Source organism: Gobio gobio (assembly GCF_949357685.1).
Source record: "Gobio gobio genome assembly, chromosome: 20".
In the NCBI taxonomy this organism is placed as follows: Eukaryota; Metazoa; Chordata; class Actinopteri; order Cypriniformes; family Gobionidae; genus Gobio; species Gobio gobio.
The window spans coordinates 42,579,663-42,601,372 of NC_137113.1; the positions used below are offsets into that span (position 1 = coordinate 42,579,663).

The 21,710-nt window shown below is 38.0% G+C and overlaps 1 protein-coding gene across 2 annotated transcripts in view; it reads left to right on the forward strand.

Annotated features, from left to right (window-relative positions):
• Window positions 1–21,710, forward strand: part of LOC307143677 (transient receptor potential cation channel subfamily M member 4-like) — a 97,613-nt gene that overhangs the window by 42,516 nt on the left and 33,387 nt on the right. For both annotated transcript variants that reach the window (XM_079845418.1, XM_079845419.1), the window contains exons 17-19: window positions 19,973–20,083; window positions 20,174–20,220; window positions 20,357–20,598. In XM_079845418.1, coding sequence (XP_079701544.1) covers window positions 19,973–20,083; window positions 20,174–20,220; window positions 20,357–20,598 — 400 coding nt within the window. The remainder of the gene's footprint in view (window positions 1–19,972; window positions 20,084–20,173; window positions 20,221–20,356; window positions 20,599–21,710) is intronic.

Below are 21,710 nucleotides of genomic sequence, written 5' to 3' on the forward strand. Positions count from 1 at the left end.
GATACTAATTTTTCCATATTTGGTCAAACATCCTGTCCTCAATGTTCTTATTTGATCAAAACCTACTTTTTCAAACTCATCCTAGACCGTTTGTCCAATTTCCACCAAAATCGAATCGTATCATCTTCAGACTGTGTCAACAAAAAGTAAGGGATTTTGCATCAATAGATGAAACCGTTTTTGTAAACCGCAGCGACGAAGTTGAGCCATTATGCCAAAATTACTCTTGAGGCTGTATCTCTGCAATGCTTTGACATATTGGCATCAAACTTTGCATGTGTCATTGTTCCCTTATTCTGACCACACCACATCAATTTCGTATCTGTGCCACCTATTGGTCAAAAGTGATAAACCATTAACTTATATTATCAGTGACTCAATATATGATATTTCAGCCATTTTGCCTAATCTTCTTAAACTGTATAATTGTTAATTGCTGCAGTTGGTCTGACACTCTCAGACTACAATGCATTTTCAGCCTTTTGCTTAAAATCATCTTAAAACGTGATTAATTTCTCATTGCTGCAGTTGATCTGACACTGCCAGCCATTTTGGCATGTCTTGTCTTCTTCTTTGCGCTTGGCCCCGGTATTGCTGCTTGCAGCTATATTTAGGGGCCAAGCACCGAAGGTGCGAAGGCACCTATTGAAACCGTTCCCGTTCCTATTATTATTATTATTCATCTTCTTCTTCTTCTTCTTCCGCCACGAAGTCTATGGCAGCCCATAGAACCGTATGGTAAAAAGTTATGAAATTTGGCACACTTATAGAGGACAGTCTGTAGTGTCTCCATAGCAAATTTGGAGTCTCTAATTTAATCCCTCTAGCGCCACCATCAGTCCAAAATTGGACTCATGTTTATGTTAATAACTTTTGAACCATAAGGGCTAGAAACAAAATTCTTTTTTCCTCTGATTCCTTGGCTCAAGACAATTCGATTGCACCCTATGACGTCATTTTCCGCCATGATAATTTTCCCGCCATTTTTAATTAACCGAAAAACCTACTTTTGCGAACTCGTCCTAGACGGTTCATCCGATTTGTACAAAAATTGAACCAGATTATCTTCAGACCATGCTGACAAAAAATCTTGCAAATCAAGTTGATTCGTCAAATCGTTTTTGATAAACGCGCACACAAATTTTACGTAGCGGTTGCAAAAACCCACTTAAGGCTATATCTCCGAAATGCTTTATCGTATTCAAACCAAACTTGGTACATGTTATCACAAGCATGACTTGAGGCAACATACAGCGTTTCGGCGCAGCGCCACCTACTGGTCCGGAGATACAAAAAATGGCTGTTTTTGCTTATAACTTCTGAACCGTTTGTCCAAAAATCATAAAAGTGGTCTCGTTAGATTCAGGACGACATGCCGAGTTGTCTGATATTCAATTTTACCATATCGGCCATTTTGGCTGTCGGCCATTTTGAATTATGTGCTAAAATGCTATATTTTACAAATGCATTAGTGTATTGTTACTAAACTTGGTATGTGACTTCCACTCCATGCCCTGAAGGTACTCAACAAGTTTTGGGGCAGTGCCACCTTGTGGTCAAAAGTTATAACAAACTTGACAAAAATGCTAATAACTTTTGATTTAATTAGCTTAGTATAATGACACTGGTCATAATACATTCATTGGCTCATGCCGATTCAATTGCACCCTATGACGTCATTTTCGGTCATGATAATTTCCCCGCCATATTTAATTTTCCAAAAAACCTACTTTTGCGAACTCGTCCTAGACGGTTTGTCCGATTTGCACGAAAATTGAACCAGATCATCTTCAGACCATGCTGACAAAAAATCTTGCAAATCAAGTTGATTCGTCAAATCGTTTTTGATAAACGTGCACACAAATTTTACGTAGCGGTTGCAAAAACACTCATAAGGCAATATCTCCGCAACGCTTTATCGTGTTCAATCCAAACTTGGTATATGTCATCACAAGCATGACTTGAGGCAACTTGCAGCATTTCGGCGCAGCGCCACCTACTGGTCCGGAGATACAAAAAAATGGCTATTTTTGCTTATAACTTTTGAACCGTTTGTCCAAAAATAATAAAAGTTGTCTCGTTAGATTCAGGACGGTATTCAGAGTTGTCTGATTTTCAATTTTACCATATCGGCCATTTTGGCTCTCGGCTATTTTGAATTATGTGCTAAAATACTATATTTTACAAACGCATTAGTCTATCGTTGCGAAACTTGGTATGGGTCTTCCGCACCATGCTTTGAAGGTACTCAAAAAGTTTTGGGGCAGTGCCACCTTGTGGTCAAAGGTTATAACAAAATTTACAAAAATGCTAATAACTTTTGATTAAATTAGCCTAGTTTAATGAAACAGGTCAAAATACATTTATTGGCTCATGCCAAGAACATAGATACAAATTTTGCCATATTTGGTCAAACATACTGTCCTCAATGTTCTTATTTGATCAAAATCTACTTTTTCAAACTCATCCTAGACTGTTTGTCCAATTTCCACCAAAATCGAATCGTATCATCTTCAGACTGTGTCAACAAAAAGTTAGGGATTTTGCATCAATAGATGAAACTGTTTTTGTAAACCGCAGCGACAAATTTGAGGCATGATGCCAAAATGACTCTTGAGGCTGTATCTCTGCAATGCTTTGACATATTGGCATCAAACTTTGCATGTGTCATTGTTCCCTTATTCTGACCACACCACATAAATTTTGTAACTGTGCCACCTATTGGTCAAAAGTGATTAACCATTAACTTATATTATCAGTGACTCTATATATGATATTTCAGCCATTTTGCCCTAATCTTCTTAAACTGTATAATTGTTCATTGTTGCAGTTGGTCTGACACTGTCAGACTACAATGCATTTGTCAGCCTTTTGCCTAAAATCATCTTAAAACGTGATTAATTGCTCATTGCTCCAGTTGATCTGACACTGCCAGCCATTTTGGCATGTCTTGTCTTCTTCTTTGCGCTTGGCCCCGGTATTGCTGCTTGCAGCTATATTTATTATTCATCTTCTTCTTCTTCTTCTTCTTCTTCTTCTTCCGCCACGAAGTCTATGGCAGCCCATAGAACCGTATGGTAAAAAGTTGTGAAATTTGGCACACTCATAGAGGACAGTCGGAAGAGTCACCATAGCAAATTTGGAGTCTCTAACTCAATCCCTCTAGCGCCACCATCAGTCCAAAATTTGACTCATGTTTATGCTAATAACTTTTGAACCATAAAGGCTAGAAACAAAATTCTTTTTTCCTCTGATTCCTTGGCTCAAGACAATTCGATTGCACCCTATGACGTCATTTTCCGTCATAAAAATGTTCCCGCCATTTTGAATTTTCCGAAAAACCTACTTTTGCAAACTCGTCCTAGACGGTTCATCCGATTTGCACGAAAATTGAACCAGATCATCTTCAGACCATGCTGACAAAAAATCTTGCAAATCAACTTGATTCGTCGAATCGTTTTTGAAAAACTTGCAAACAAATTTTACGTAGCAGTTGCAAAAACACACTTAAGGCAATATCTCCACAACGCTTTATCGTATTCAAACCAAACTTGGTACATGTCATCAAAAGCATGACATGAGGCAACATGCAGTGTTTCTGCGCAGCGCCACCTACTGGTCCGGAGATACAAAAAATGGCTGTTTTTGCTTATAACTTTTGAACCGTTTGTCCAAAAATCATAAAAGTGGTCTCGTTAGATTCAGGACGGCATGCCGAGTCGTCTGATATTCAATTTTACCATATCGGCCATTTTGGCTGTCGGCCATTTTGAATTATGTGCTAAAATGCTATATTTTACAAACTCATTAGTCTATCATTACGAAACTTGGTATGTGTCTTCCGCACCATGCTTCGAAGGTACTCAAAAAGTTTTGGGGCAGTGCCACCTTGTGGTCAAAGGTTATAACAAAATTTACAAAAATGCTAATAACTTTTGATTAAATTAGCTTAGTTTATTGAAACTGGTCATAATACATTCATTGGCTCATGCCGATTCAATTGCACCCTATGACGTCATTTTCGGTCATGATAATTTCCCCGCCATTTTTAATTTTCAAAAAAACCTACTTTTGCGAACTCGTCCTAGACGGTTTGTCCGATTTGCACGAAAATTAAACCAAATCATCTTCAGACCATGCTGACAAAAAATCTTGCAAATCAAGTTGATTCGTCAAATCATTTGCGATAAACGCGCAAACAAATTTTACGTAGCGGTTGCAAAAACACTCTTAAGGCAATATCTCCGCAACGCTTTATTGTATTAAAAACCAAACTTGGTACATGTCATCACAAGCATGACTTGAGGCAACATACAGCGTTTCGGCGCAGCGCCACCTACTGGTCCGGAGATACAAAAAATGGCTATTTTTGCTTATAACTTTTGAACTGTTTGTCCAAAAATCATGTCTTCCGCACCATGCTTTGAAGGTACTCAAAACGTTTTGGGGCAGTGCCACCTTGTGGTCAGAGGTTATAACAAAATTTACAAACATGCTAATAACTTTTGATTAAATTAGCCTAGTTTAATGAAACTGGTCATAATACAGTCATTGGCTCATGCCGAGAACAGAGATACTAATTTTTCCATATTTGGTCAAACATCCTGTCCTCAATGTTCTTATTTGATCAAAACCTACTTTTTCAAACTCATCCTAGACCGTTTGTCCAATTTCCACCAAAATCGAATCGTATCATCTTCAGACTGTGTCAACAAAAAGTTAGGGATTTTGCATCAATAGATGAAACGGTTTTTGTAAACCGCAGCGACGAAGTTGAGCCATTATGCCAAAATTACTCTTGAGGCTGTATCTCTGCAATGCTTTGACATATTGGCATCAAACTTTGCATGTGTCATTGTTCCCTTATTCTGACCACACCACATCAATTTCGTATCTGTGCCACCTATTGGTCAAAAGTGATAAACCATTAACTTACATTATCAGTGACTCAATATATGATATTTCAGCCATTTTGCCTAATCTTCTTAAACTGTATAATTGTTAATTGTTGCAGTTGGTCTGACACTCTCAGACTACAATGCATTTTAAGCCTTTTGCTTAAAATCATCTTAAAACGTGATTAATTGCTCATTGCTCCAGTTGATCTGACACTGCCAGCCATTTTGGCATGTCTTGTCTTCTTCTTTGCGCTTGGCCCCGGTATTGCTGCTTGCAGCTATATTTAGGGGCCAAGCACCGAAGGTGCGAAGGCACCTATTGAAACCGTTCCCGTTCCTATTATTATTAGGGGCCAAGCACCGAAGGTGCGAAGGCACCTATTGAAACCGTTCCCGTTCCTATTATTATTAATATTAGGGGCCAAGCACCGAAGGTGCGAAGGCACCTATTGAAACCGTTCCCGTTCCTATTATTATTATTATTAGGGGCCAAGCACCGAAGGTGCGAAGGCACCTATTGAAACCGTTCCCGTTCTTATTATTATTATTAGGGGCCAAGCACCGAAGGTGCGAAGGCACCTATTGAAACCGTTCCCGTTCTTATTATTATTATTCATCTTCTTCTTCTTCTTCTTCTTCTTCCGCCACGAAGTCTATGGCAGCCCATAGAACCGTATGGTAAAAAGTTGTGAAATTTGGCACACTAATAGAGGAAAGTCTGACATGTCACCGTAGCAAATTTGGAGTCTCAAACTCAATCCCTCTAGCGCCACCATCAGTCCAAAATTTGACTCATGTTTATGCTAATAACTTTTGAACCATAAGGGCTAGAAACAAAATTCTTTTTTCCTCTGATTCCTTGGCTCAAGACGATTCGATTGCAACCTATGACGTCATTTTCCGCCATGGTAATTTTCCCGCCATTTTTAATTAACCGAAAAACCTACTTTTACGAACTCGTCCTAGACGGTTCATCCGATTTGCACGAAAATTTAACCAGATCATCTTCAGACCATGCTGACAAAAAATCTTGCAAATCAAGTTGATTCGTCAAATCATTTGCGATAAACGCGCAAACAAATTTTACGTAGCGGTTGCAAAAACACTCTTAAGGCAATATCTCCGCAACGCTTTATCGTATTCAAACCAAACTTGGTACATGTCATCACAAGCATGACTTGAGGCAACATACAGCGTTTCGGCGCAGTGCCACCTACTGGTCCGGAGATACGAAAAATTGCAATTTTTGCTTATAACTTCTGAACTGTTTGTCCAAAAATCATAAAAGTGGTCTCGTTACATTCAGGACGGCATGCCGAGTCGTCTGATATTCAATTTTACCATATCGGCCATTTTGGCTGTCGGCCATTTTGAATTTTGTCAAAAAATGCTATATTTTACAAATGCATTAGTATATTGTTACTAAACTCGGTATGTGACTTCCTTGCTATGCCCTGACGGTACTCAAAAAGTTTTAGGGCATTGCCACCTTGTGGTCAAAAGTTATAACAAACTTGACAAAAATGCTAATAACTTTTGATTAAATTAGCCTAGTATATTGAAACTGGTCATAATAGAGTCATTGGCTCATGCCGATTCAATTGCAACCTATGATGTCATTTTCGGTCATGATAATTTCCCCGCCATTTTTAATTTTCCAAAAAACCTACTTTTACGAACTCGTCCTAGACGGTTTGTCCGATTTGCACGAAAATTGAACCAGATCATCTTCAGACCATGCTGACAAAAAATCTTGCAAATCAAGTTGATTTGTCAAATCGTTTTCGATAAACGCGCACACAAATTTTGCGTAGCGGTTGCAAAAACACTCATAAGCCTATATCTCCACAACGCTTTATCGTATTCAAACCAATCTTGGTATATGTCATCAAAAGCATGACTTGAAGCAACATGCAGCGTTTCGGCGCAGCGCCACCTACTGGTCCGGAGATACAAAAAATGGCTATTTTTGCGTATAACTTTTGAACTGTTTGTCCAAAAATCATGTCTTCCGCACCATGCTTTGAAGGTACTCAAAACGTTTTGGGGCAGTGCCACCTTGTGGTCAGAGGTTATAACAAAATTTACAAACATGCTAATAACTTTTGATTAAATTAGCCTAGTTTAATGAAACTGGTCATAATACAGTCATTGGCTCATGCCGAGAACAGAGATACTAATTTTTCCATATTTGGTCAAACATCCTGTCCTCAATGTTCTTATTTGATCAAAACCTACTTTTTCAAACTCATCCTAGACCGTTTGTCCAATTTCCACCAAAATCGAATCGTATCATCTTCAGACAGTGTCAACAAAAAGTTAGGGATTTTGCATCAATAGATGAAACCGTTTTTGTAAACCGCAGCGACGAAGTTGAGCCATCATGCCAAAATTACTCTTGAGGCTGTATCTCTGCAATGCTTATACATATTGGCATCAAACTTTGCATGTGTCATTGTTCCCTTATTCTGACCACACCACATCAATTTCGTATCTGTGCCACCTATTGGTCAAAAGTGATAAACCATTAACTTACATTATCAGTGACTCAATATATGATATTTCAGCCATTTTGCCTAATCTTCTTAAACTGTATAATTGTTAATTGTTGCAGTTGGTCTGACACTCTCAGACTACAATGCGTTTTTCAGCCTTTTGCCTAAAATCATCTTAAAATGTGATTAATTCCTCATTGCTCCAGTTGATCTGACACTGCCAGCCATTTTGGCATGTCTTGTCTTCTTCTTTGCGCTTGGCCCCGGTATTGCTGCTTGCAGCTATATTTAGGGGCCAAGCACCGAAGGTGCGAAGGCACCTATTGAAACCGTTCCCGTTCTTATTATTATTATTCATCTTCTTCTTCTTCTTCTTCTTCTTCTTCTTCTTCCGCCACGAAGTCTATGGCAGCCCATAGAACCGTATGGTAAAAAGTTGTGAAATTTGGCACACTAATAGAGGACAGTCTGAAATGTCACCGTAGCAAATTTGGAGTCTCAAACTCAATCCCTCTAGCGCCACCATCAGTCCAAAATTTGACTCATGTTTATGCTAATAACTTTTGAACCATAAGGGCTAGAAACAAAATTCCTTTTTCCTCTGATTCCTTGGCTCAAGACGATTCCATTGCACCCTATGACGTCATTTTCCGTCATAAAAATTTTCCCGCCATTTTGAATTTTCCGAAAAACCTACTTTTACGAACTCGTCCTAGACGGTTCATCCGATTTGCACGAAAATTGAACCAGATCATCTTCAGACCATGCTGACAAAAAATCTTGCAAATCAAGTTGATTCGTCAAATCATTTGCGATAAACGCGCAAACAAATTTTACGTAGCGGTTGCAAAAACACTCTTAAGGCAATATCTCCGCAACGCTTTATCGTATTCAAACCAAACTTGGTACATGTCATCACAAGCATGACTTGAGGCAACATACAGCGTTTCGGCGCAGCGCCACCTACTGGTCCGGAGATACGAAAAATTGCAATTTTTGCTTATAACTTCTGAACTGTTTGTCCAAAAATCATAAAAGTGGTCTCGTTACATTCAGGACGGCATGCTGAGTCGTCTGATATTCAATTTTACCATATCGGCCATTTTGGCTGTCGGCCATTTTGAATTTTGTCAAAAAATGCTATATTTTACAAATGCATTAGTATATTGTTACTAAACTCGGTATGTGACCTCCTTGCTATGCCCTGAAGGTACTCAAAAAGTTTTCGGGCAGTGCCACCTTGTGGTCAAAAGATATAACAAACTTGACAAAAATGCTAATAACTTTTGATTAAATTAGCCTAGTATACTGAAACTGGTCATAATAGAGTCATTGGCTCATGCCGATTCAATTGCAACCTATGATGTCATTTTCGGTCATGATAATTTCCCCGCCATTTTTAATTTTCCAAAAAACCTACTTTTACGAACTCGTCCTAGACGGTTTGTCCGATTTGCACGAAAATTGAACCAGATCATCTTCAGACCATGCTGACAAAAAATCTTGCAAATCAAGTTGATTTGTCAAATCTTTTTCGATAAACGCGCACACAAATTTTGCGTAGCGGTTGCAAAAACACTCATAAGCCTCTATCTCCACAACGCTTTATCGTATTCAAACCAATCTTGGTATATGTCATCACAAGCATGACCTGAAGCAACATGCAGCGTTTCGGGGCAGCGCCACCTACTGGTCCGGAGATACAAAAAATGGCTATTTTTGCTTATAACTTTTGAACTGTTTGTCCAAAAATCATGTCTTCCGCACCATGCTTTGAAGGTACTCAAAACGTTTTGGGGCAGTGCCACCTTGTGGTCAGAGGTTATAACAAAATTTACAAACATGCTAATAACTTTTGATTAAATTAGCCTAGTTTAATGAAACTGGTCATAATACAGTCATTGGCTCATGCCGAGAACAGAGATACTAATTTTTCCATATTTGGTCAAACATCCTGTCCTCAATGTTCTTATTTGATCAAAACCTACTTTTTCAAACTCATCCTAGACCGTTTGTCCAATTTCCACCAAAATCGAATCGTATCATCTTCAGACTGTGTCAACAAAAAGTTAGGGATTTTGCATCAATAGATGAAACCGTTTTTGTAAACCGCAGCGACGAAGTTGAGCCATTATGCCAAAATTACTCTTGAGGCTGTATCTCTGCAATGCTTTGACATATTGGCATCAAACTTTGCATGTGTCATTGTTCCCTTATTCTGACCACACCACATCAATTTCGTATCTGTGCCACCTATTGGTCAAAAGTGATAAACCATTAACTTACATTATCAGTGACTCAATATATGATATTTCAGCCATTTTGCCTAATCTTCGTAAACTGTATAATTGTTAATTGTTGCAGTTGGTCTGACACTCTCAGACTACAATGCATTTTCAGCCTTTTGCCTAAAATCATTTTAAAACGTGATTAATTGCTCATTGCTCCAGTTGATCTGACACTGCCAGCCATTTTGGCATGTCTTGTCTTCTTCTTTGCGCTTGGCCCCGGTATTGCTGCTTGCAGCTATATTTATTATTCATCTTCTTCTTCTTCTTCTTCTTCTTCTTCCGCCACGAAGTCTATGGCAGCCCATAGAACCGTATGGTAAAAAGTTGTGAAATTTGGCACACTCATAGAGGACAGTCGGAAGAGTCACCATAGCAAATTTGGAGTCTCTAACTCAATCCCTCTAGCGCCACCATCAGTCCAAAATTTGACTCATGTTTATGCTAATAACTTTTGAACCATAAAGGCTAGAAACAAAATTCTTTTTTCCTCTGATTCCTTGGCTCAAGACAATTCGATTGCACCCTATGACGTCATTTTCCGTCATAAAAATGTTCCCGCCATTTTGAATTTTCCGAAAAACCTACTTTTGCAAACTCGTCCTAGACGGTTCATCCGATTTGCACGAAAATTGAACCAGATCATCTTCAGACCATGCTGACAAAAAATCTTGCAAATCAACTTGATTCGTCGAATCGTTTTTGAAAAACTTGCAAACAAATTTTACGTAGCAGTTGCAAAAACACACTTAAGGCAATATCTCCACAACGCTTTATCGTATTCAAACCAAACTTGGTACATGTCATCAAAAGCATGACATGAGGCAACATGCAGTGTTTCTGCGCAGCGCCACCTACTGGTCCGGAGATACAAAAAATGGCTGTTTTTGCTTATAACTTTTGAACCGTTTGTCCAAAAATCATAAAAGTGGTCTCGTTAGATTCAGGACGGCATGCCGAGTCGTCTGATATTCAATTTTACCATATCGGCCATTTTGGCTGTCGGCCATTTTGAATTATGTGCTAAAATGCTATATTTTACAAACTCATTAGTCTATCATTACGAAACTTGGTATGTGTCTTCCGCACCATGCTTCGAAGGTACTCAAAAAGTTTTGGGGCAGTGCCACCTTGTGGTCAAAGGTTATAACAAAATTTACAAAAATGCTAATAACTTTTGATTAAATTAGCTTAGTTTATTGAAACTGGTCATAATACATTCATTGGCTCATGCCGATTCAATTGCACCCTATGACGTCATTTTCGGTCATGATAATTTCCCCGCCATTTTTAATTTTCAAAAAAACCTACTTTTGCGAACTCGTCCTAGACGGTTTGTCCGATTTGCACGAAAATTAAACCAAATCATCTTCAGACCATGCTGACAAAAAATCTTGCAAATCAAGTTGATTCGTCAAATCATTTGCGATAAACGCGCAAACAAATTTTACGTAGCGGTTGCAAAAACACTCTTAAGGCAATATCTCCGCAACGCTTTATTGTATTAAAAACCAAACTTGGTACATGTCATCACAAGCATGACTTGAGGCAACATACAGCGTTTCGGCGCAGCGCCACCTACTGGTCCGGAGATACAAAAAATGGCTATTTTTGCTTATAACTTTTGAACTGTTTGTCCAAAAATCATGTCTTCCGCACCATGCTTTGAAGGTACTCAAAACGTTTTGGGGCAGTGCCACCTTGTGGTCAGAGGTTATAACAAAATTTACAAACATGCTAATAACTTTTGATTAAATTAGCCTAGTTTAATGAAACTGGTCATAATACAGTCATTGGCTCATGCCGAGAACAGAGATACTAATTTTTCCATATTTGGTCAAACATCCTGTCCTCAATGTTCTTATTTGATCAAAACCTACTTTTTCAAACTCATCCTAGACCGTTTGTCCAATTTCCACCAAAATCGAATCGTATCATCTTCAGACAGTGTCAACAAAAAGTTAGGGATTTTGCATCAATAGATGAAACCGTTTTTGTAAACCGCAGCGACGAAGTTGAGCCATCATGCCAAAATTACTCTTGAGGCTGTATCTCTGCAATGCTTATACATATTGGCATCAAACTTTGCATGTGTCATTGTTCCCTTATTCTGACCACACCACATCAATTTCGTATCTGTGCCACCTATTGGTCAAAAGTGATAAACCATTAACTTACATTATCAGTGACTCAATATATGATATTTCAGCCATTTTGCCTAATCTTCTTAAACTGTATAATTGTTAATTGTTGCAGTTGGTCTGACACTCTCAGACTACAATGCATTTTCAGCCTTTTGCTTAAAATCATCTTAAAACGTGATTAATTGCTCATTGCTCCAGTTGATCTGACACTGCCAGCCATTTTGGCATGTCTTGTCTTCTTCTTTGCGCTTGGCCCCGGTATTGCTGCTTGCAGCTATATTTCATCTTCTTCTTCTTCTTCTTCTTCTTCTTCTTCCGCCACGAAGTCTATGGCAGCCCATAGAACCGTATGGTAAAAAGTTATGAAATTTGGCACACTAATAGAGGACAGTCTGAAATGTCACCGTAGCAAATTTGGAGTCTCAAACTCAATCCCTCTAGCGCCACCATCAGTCCAAAATTTGACTCATGTTTATGCTAATAACTTTTGAACCATAAGGGCTAGAAACAAAATTCTTTTTTCCTCTGATTCCTTGGCTCAAGACGATTCCATTGCACCCTATGACGTCATTTTCCGTCATAAAAATTTTCCCGCCATTTTGAATTTTCAGAAAAACCTACTTTTACGAACTCGTCCTAGACGGTTCATCCGATTTGCACGAAAATTGAACCAGATCATCTTCAGACCATGCTGACAAAAAATCTTGCAAATCAAGTTGATTCGTCAAATCATTTGCGATAAACGCGCAAACAAATTTTACGTAGCGGTTGCAAAAACACTCTTAAGGCAATATCTCCGCAACGCTTTATCGTATTCAAACCAAACTTGGTACATGTCATCACAAGCATGACTTGAGGCAACATACAGCGTTTCGGCGCAGCGCCACCTACTGGTCCGGAGATACGAAAAATTGCAATTTTTGCTTATAACTTCTGAACTGTTTGTCCAAAAATCATAAAAGTGGTCTCGTTACATTCAGGACGGCATGCCGAGTCGTCTGATATGCAATTTTACCATATCGGCCATTTTGGCTGTCGGCCATTTTGAATTTTGTCAAAAAATGCTATATTTTACAAATGCATTAGTGTATTGTTACTAAACTCGGTATGTGACTTCCATGCCATGCCCTGAAGGTACTCAAAAAGTTTTAGGGCAGTGCCACCTAGTGGTCAAAAGATATAACAAACTTGACAAAAATGCTAATAACTTTTGATTTAATTAGCTTAGTATAATGAAACTGGTCATAATACATTCACTGGCTCATGCCGATTCAATTGCATCCTATGACGTCATTTTCGGTCATGATAATTTCTCCGCCATATTTAATTTTCCAAAAAACCTACTTTTGCGAACTCGTCCTAGACGGTTTGTTCGATTTGCACGAAAATTGAACCAGATCATCTTCAGACCATGCTGACAAAAAATCTTGCAAATCAAGTTGATTCGTCAAATCGTTTTTGATAAACGTGCACACAAATTTTACGTAGCGGTTGCAAAAACACTCATAAGGCTATATCTCCACAATGCTTTATCGTGTTCAATCCAAACTTGGTACATGTCATCACAAGCATGACTTGAGGCAACTTGCAGCGTTTCGGCGCAGCGCCACCTACTGGTCCGGAGATACAAAAAATGGCTATTTTTGCTTATAACTTTTGAACTGTTTGTCCAAAAATCATAAAAGTTGTCTCGTTAGATTCAGGACGGTATTCAGAGCTGTCTGATATTCAATTTTACCATATCGGCCATTTTGGCTCTCGGCCATTTTGAATTATGTGCTAAAATACTATATTTTACAAACGCATTAGTCTATCGTTACGAAACTTGGTATGGGTCTTCCGCACCATGCTTTGAAGGTACTCAAAAAGTTTTGGGGCAGTGCCACCTTGTGGTCAGAGGTTATAACAAAATTTACAAACATGCTAATAACTTTTGATTAAATTAGCCTAGTTTAATGAAACTGGTCATAATACATTTATTGGCTCATGCCGAGAACATAGATACTAATTTTGCCATATTTGGTCAAACATCCTGTCCTCAATGTTCTTTTTGATCAAAACCTACTTTTTCAAACTCATCCTAGACCGTTTATCCAATTTCCACCAAAATCGAATCGTATCATCTTCAGACTATGTCAACAAAAAGTTAGGGATTTTGCATCAATAGATGAAACCGTTTTTGTAAACCGCAGTGACGAAGTTGAGCCATGATGCCAAAATGACTCTTGAGGCTGTATCTCTGCAATGCTTTGACATATTGGCATCAAACTTTGCATGTGTCATTGTTCCCTTATTCTGACTACACCACATCAATTTCGTAACTGTGCCACCTATTGGTCAAAAGTGATAAACCATTAACTTATATTATCAGTGACTCTATATATGATATTTCAGCCATTTTGCCTAATCTTCTTAAACTGTATAATTGTTAATTGTTGCAGTTGGTCTGACACTCTCAGACTACAATGCATTTTTCAGCCTTTTGCCTAAAATCATCTTAAAACGTGATTAATTGCTCATTGCTCCAGTTGATCTGACACTGCCAGCCATTTTGGCATGTCTTGTCTTCTTCTTTGCGCTTGGCCCCGGTATTGCTGCTTGCAGCTATATTTATTATTCATCTTCTTCTTCTTCTTCTTCTTCCGCCACGAAGTCTATGGCAGCCCATAGAACCGTATGGTAAAAAGTTGTGAAATTTGGCACACTAATAGAGGACAGTCTGAAATGTCACCGTAGCAAATTTGGAGTCTCAAACTCAATCCCTCTAGCGCCACCATCAGTCCAAAATTTGACTCATGTTTATGCTAATAACTTTTGAACCATAAGGGCTAGAAACAAAATTCTTTTTTCCTCTGATTCCTTGGCTCAAGACGATTCGAATGCACCCTATGACGTCATTTTCCGTCATAAAAATTTTCCCGCCATTTTGAATTTTCCGAAAAACCTACTTTTACGAACTCGTCCTAGACGGTTCATCCGATTTGCACGAAAATTGAACCAGATCATCTTCAGACCATGCTGACAAAAAATCTTGCAAATCAAGTTGATTTGTCAAATCATTTGCGATAAACGCGCAAACAAATTTTACGTAGCGGTTGCAAAAACACTCTTAAGGCAATATCTCCGCAACGCTTTATCGTATTCAAACCAAACTTGGTACATGTCATCACAAGCATGACTTGAGGCAACATACAGCGTTTCGGCGCAGCGCCACCTACTGGTCCGGAGATACGAAAAATTGCAATTTTTGCTTATAACTTCTGAACTGTTTGTCCAAAAATCATAAAAGTGGTCTCGTTACATTCAGGACGGCATGCCGAGTCGTCTGATATTCAATTTTACCATATCGGCCATTTTGGCTGTCGGACATTTTGAATTTTGTCAAAAAATGCTATATTTTACAAATGCATTAGTGTATTGTTACTAAACTCGGTATGTGACTTCCATGCCATGCCCTGAAGGTACTCAAAAAGTTTTAGGGCAGTGCCACCTAGTGGTCAAAAGATATAACAAACTTGACAAAAATGCTAATAACTTTTGATTAAATTAGCCTAGTATAATGAAACTGGTCATAATAGAGTCATTGGCTCATGCCGATTCAATTGCACCCTATGATGTCATTTTCGGTTATGATAATTTCCCCGCCATTTTTAATTTTCCAAAAAACCTACTTTTGCGAACTCGTCCTAGACGGTTCATCCGATTTGCACGAAAATTGAACCATATCATCTTCAGACCATGCTGACAAAAAATCTTGCAAATCAAGTTGATTTGTCAAATCGTTTTTGATAAACGCGCACACAAATTTTGCGTAGCGGTTGCAAAAACACTCATAAGCCTATATCTCCACAGCGCTTTATCATATTCAAACCAATCTTGGTATATGTCATCACAAGCATGACCTGAGGCAACATGCAGCGTTTCGGCGCAGCGCCACCTACTGGTCCGGAGATACAAAAAATGGCTATTTTTGCTTATAACTTTTGAACTGTTTGTCCAAAAATCATGTCTTCCGCACCATGCTTTGAAGGTACTCAAAAAGTTTTGGGGCAGTGCCACCTTGTGGTCAGAGGTTATAACAAAATTTACAAACATGCTAATAACATTTGATTAAATTAGCCTAGTTTAATGAAACAGGTCATAATACATTTATTGGCTCATGCCGAGAACATAGATACTAATTTTGCCATATTTGGTCAAACATCCTGTCCTCAATGTTCTTATTTGATCAAAATCTACTTTTTCAAACTCATCCTAGACCGTTTGTCCAATTTCCACCAAAATTGAATCGTATCATCTTCAGACTGTGTTAACAAAAAGTTAGGGATTTTGCATCAATAGATGAAACTGTTTTTGTAAACCGCAGCGACAAATTTGAGGCATGATGCCAAAATGACTCTTGAGGCTGTATCTCTGCAATGCTTTGACATATTGGCATCAAACTTTGCATGTGTCATTGTTCCCTTATTCTGACCACACCACATAAATTTCGTAACTGTGCCACCTATTGGTCAAAAGTGATAAACCATTAACTTATATTATCAGTGACTCTATATATGATATTTCAGCCATTTTGCCTAATCTTCTTAAACTGTATAATTGTTCATTGATGCAGTTGGTCTGACACTGTCAGACTACAATGCATTTTCAGCCTTTTGCCTAAAATCATCTTAAAACGTGATTAATTGCTCATTGCTCCAGTTGATCTGACACTGCCAGCCATTTTGGCATGTCTTGTCTTCTTCTTTGCGCTTGGCCCCGGTATTGCTGCTTGCAGCTATATTTCATCTTCTTCTTCTTCTTCTTCTTCCGCCACGAAGTCTATGGCAGCCCATAGAACCGTATGGTAAAAAGTTATGAAATTTGGCACACTTATAGAGGACGGTCTGAAGTGTCTCCATAGCAAATTTGGAGTCTCTAATTCAATCCCTCTAGCGCCACCATCAGTCCAAAATTGGACTCATGTTTATGTTAATAACTTTTGAACCTTAAGGGCTAGAAACAAAATTCTTTTTTCCTCTGATTCCTTGGCTCAAGACAATTCGATTGCACCCTATGACGTCATTTTCCGCCATGATAATTTTCCCGCCATTTTTAATTAACCGAAAAACCTACTTTTGCGAACTCGTCCTAGACGGTTCATCCGATTTGTACAAAAATTGAACCAGATTATCTTCAGACCATGCTGACAAAAAATCTTGCAAATCAAGTTGATTCGTCAAATCGTTTTTGATAAACGCGCACACAAATTTTACGTAGCGGTTGCAAAAACCCACTTAAGGCTATATCTCCGAAACGCTTTATCGTATTCAAACCAAACTTGGTACATGTTATCACAAGCATGACTTGAGGCAACATACAGCGTTTCGGCGCAGCGCCACCTACTGGTCCGGAGATACAAAAATGGCTGTTTTTGCTTATAACTTCTGAACCGTTTGTCCAAAAATCATAAAAGTGGTCTCGTTAGATTCAGGACGACATGCCGAGTTGTCTGATATTCAATTTTACCATATCGGCCATTTTGGCTGTCGGCCATTTTGAATTATGTGCTAAAATGCTATATTTTACAAATGCATTAGTGTATTGTTACTAAACTTGGTATGTGACTTCCACTCCATGCCCTGAAGGTACTCAAAAAGTTTTGGGGCAGTGCCACCTTGTGGTCAAAAGTTATAACAAACTTGACAAAAATGCTAATAACTTTTGATTTAATTAGCTTAGTATAATGACACTGGTCATAATAGAGTCATTGGCTCATGCCGATTCAATTGCACCCTATGACGTCATTTTCGGTCATGACAATTTCCCCGCCATATTTAATTTTCCAAAAAACCTACTTTTGCGAACTCGTCCTAGATGGTTTGTCCGATTTGCACGAAAATTGAACCAGATCATCTTCAGACCATGCTGACAAAAAATCTTGCAAATCAAGTTGATTCGTCAAATCGTTTTTGATAAACGTGCACACAAATTTTACGTAGCGGTTGCAAAAACACTCATAAGGCTATATCTCCGCAACGCTTTATCGTGTTCAATCCAAACTTGGTACATGTCATCACAAGCATGACTTGAGGCAACTTGCAGCGTTTCGGCGCAGCGCCACCTACTGGTCCGGAGATACAAAAAATGGCTATTTTTGCTTATAACTTTTGAACCGTTTGTCCAAAAATCATAAAAGTTGTCTCGTTAGATTCAGGACGGTATTCAGAGTTGTCTGATATTCAATTTTACCATATCAGCCATTTTGGCTCTTGGCCATTTTGAATTATGTGCTAAAATACTATATTTTACAAACGCATTAGTCTATCGTTACGAAACTTGGTATGGGTCTTCCGCACCATGCTTTGAAGGTACTCAAAAAGTTTTGGGGTAGTGCCACCTTGTGGTCAAAGGTTATAAAATTTTTTACAAAAATGCTAATAACTTTTGATTAAATTAGCCTAGTTTAATGAAACGGGTCAAAATACATTTATTGGCTCATGCCAAGAATATAGATACTAATTTTGCCATATTTGGTCAAACATCCTGTCCTCAATGTTCTTATTTGATCAAAATCTACTTTTTCAAACTCATCCTAGACCGGTTGTCCAATTTCTACCAAAATCGAATCGTATCATCTTCAGACTGTGTCAACAAAAAGTTAGGGATTTTGCATCAATAGATGAAACCGTTTTTGTAAACCGCAGCGACGAAGTTGAGGCATGATGCCAAAATGACTCTTGAGGCTGTATCTCTGCAATGCTTTGACATATTGGCATCAAACTTTGCATGTGTCATTGTTCCCTTATTCTGACCACACCACATCAATTTTGTAACTGTGCCACCTATTGGTCAAAAGTGATAAACCATTAACTTATATTATCAGTGAATCTTTATATAATATATCAGCCATTTTGCCTAAAATCATCTTAAAACGTGATTAATTGCTTATTGCTGCAGTTGATCTGACACTGCCAGCCATTTTGGCATGTCTTGTCTTCTTCTTTGCGCTTGGCCCCGGTATTGCTGCTTGCAGCTATATTTACATTTGTTATAGTATTTATTATTTTTTATATGTTTATAAAAAATGCAACTGTTCATTTTTAGTTCATGTTAGCGCAGGTCTGTTTAATGTATTAGTAAATGTTGAAATTAACATTTAAAAAAGATTAATAAATGCTTCAGAAGTATTCATTCATTGTTAATACCAATTTTGGTCATTTTGTTGGCGTAAGAGACAAATGCCAAAAAAATCATCTGAATAGAATAACACAAAATAGGCATCATTTTACAGCTTAATAACTCAGCTTTTTAATGCATTTCGATCAACTCTTAACGAGTGCTGAGTAGTGCCTTCCGATACTGCCGGCGGGAGCCACCTAGCTACGAAAAAATTCATATTCATATTTTTCAAAAGTACTGCCTTGATCAACACAAAATAGGTGTCATTTGAAAGCTTAGAGTCGGAACGTTATAATTTTGATAAAGTCTTAAGTAGTGCTGAGTTTTTTGCTTATTTCATCATACAGCTCAGATAGTCGTGTCATATGTAATTTGAAAGGTCTCACGGAGTAGAATACAACATCATTGTTTTGGGCTTCGAGTTTTTGTACGTGAAGCCCTCACCTCAGACCCACATGTAAATAATATACGGATGTGGCATTTGTGTCATGTTTTCGCACGTAACTTCATGAAACATGCACATATTGGGGAAAATGCATTATTTACAGCAGATGCTCATGATTTAAAAGAGGCCAAACTCACCATAATCCATCACAGTTATAACACATAAAACCCCACAGACGTATATGTAGCTAAATTCCAGATTGAAATGAGTCCAAAATCAACATAATCCATTGCATCGATCACAAGATATTCCTCATGCAGGAACAATTAAAAAAATGCCTTTCTACCGTCAAATAAGAAAGATATATCCAAATGTGAAGATTTTTTCCCCTTAAAAATGTAAAAAGAATTTTTATCAAACGATACCTATACCTATACCTTTTGAATCTTCTTGCTATAGTTTTGGAGTTATGAGTCTTTTATTTTGAGTATGTCACTCATAAAAAACAATTCTAAAAAATGCCTTCAGGTCTTAAAGGGTTAACTAATACTTCTATTTTTACAAGCTGTGAGTTTAACATTTTAAATGTACTGCTTTGTAGGAATGAAAAGGATCCCGCAGAAGTGGAGAAATCAGTGATGATACCTCCACCCTCAGCAACAGACTGCCAATACGGAGAAACTGTCTTCTCCTTCGCTGACATCAAAAACCAGTAAATTAGGTTTTATTTGATAATTGCATAAAACAAAAACTCTGTTGAGAAACATGCCTTTATCTGTGATCTTCTTATGATATTTAACAGTGAAGCCGAGCAAGAGGATTCAAATAATATCAGACGATCAGCAAAAGGTTTGACTGTTCGTTCTGAAACCCATGGGTTTATGAACAATTTCCACAGAGATTTGTTTATTAATTCTTTTTTGGACTTTTAATTGGATCAGGTTGACCAAAATGACCTTCCCCCGTTTCTTCCTTCCCGTAAAAGGTACTCCTGTAAATGGCAAAGTCAAACCTAAGCGGATCTTTCTGCTTTCCCGCTGGAGGCAGTACTGGTACGCTCCTGTCTCTTCATTTATCGGAAACGTTCTGATGTACTTCCTCTTCCTGTTTCTGTACGCCTACGTGCTATTGGTCGACTTCAAGAAGCCTCCCCCTGATGGCCCTGCCGTTTCCGAGTATGTGCTGTATTTCTGGGTTTTCACTATCGTGTGCGAGGAGATTCGAGAGGTAGGTGCCGACACGGTCGCTTCACTTGTAAACAGTCAGCTTACAAGTGATCAGTGTTGGGGCTATTGCATTACAACTAATGCGTGTTACGTAATCAGATTACTTTTTTAAAAGTAATGTAATGCGTTACTTTTAAAGTCATTTTTTCAAATGAATAATGCAAGTTACTTTTGTTTTTCTATTATTGAGTGGCTCCTCTCTTGCCTCCATGTTGAGAGAAATTGTGAGTAAGTGCAGAGGCGTTGTGTGCGCTGTGTGAACATGATATTAGAAGTTCTTGAATCCTATAGTACGTGTTATTGTAGTTCTAGACTAAATTTACTCATCTCACTTGCTCATACAGTATTCCTCAAAATTAATAAAACTGGAAAATGCAAACTCAGAATATTACGCAAACCTGAAATAATTAAAAGTTAAATAACAGAAATATACTTTCCCCCAGTTTCACAGACAAGGCTTAATGGGATAGTTCACCCAAAAATGATTAAGATGATTAAGATATGCCAGTGCAAGTTGCTTTCAGTTAACCCCTAGGAGTCTGAGCTGTTTTGGGGCCCTTTAGAAGTTTTGACATGCTCTTACATTTGTGCTTTTTTTCAGTTGCTTATAAACACATTAATGGCAAAAGTGTAATTACACTGTATTCAGCACAAACTGGGCTACCATAATAGCTAAGCAACATGTATGTACATGCTTGTATTTGTGAGAGAAAAATGTTTATGCATGATTTTTAATGCATGAATAAGGCCTCAAAACACACAATAGATATGTGTCCACAAGACTTTTGAATAATGGGTGTTGTTGCCAAGAGCTTTTGCTTCAGACTGATGTGAGAATCATTGAGCCTACTCATTCACATAAAACAATACACAGATTTAAAATTTGTATGACAGTTTTTTTTCACAAAGCCAGTATGCAAGGAGGCATGATATCTTATAAATAATGATGAGTATCACCTGAGAGGACAAAAGACCACATAATGACCTGCATTATGACCTGCATAATGAATGAGTGTTTATGTTTCTAAAAAAATTAAAATAATAATAATTAAAATTAAGATACAATTTATACAAAACGAAATTCACTTTAAAGAAAGCAATTCTCTTTCTACA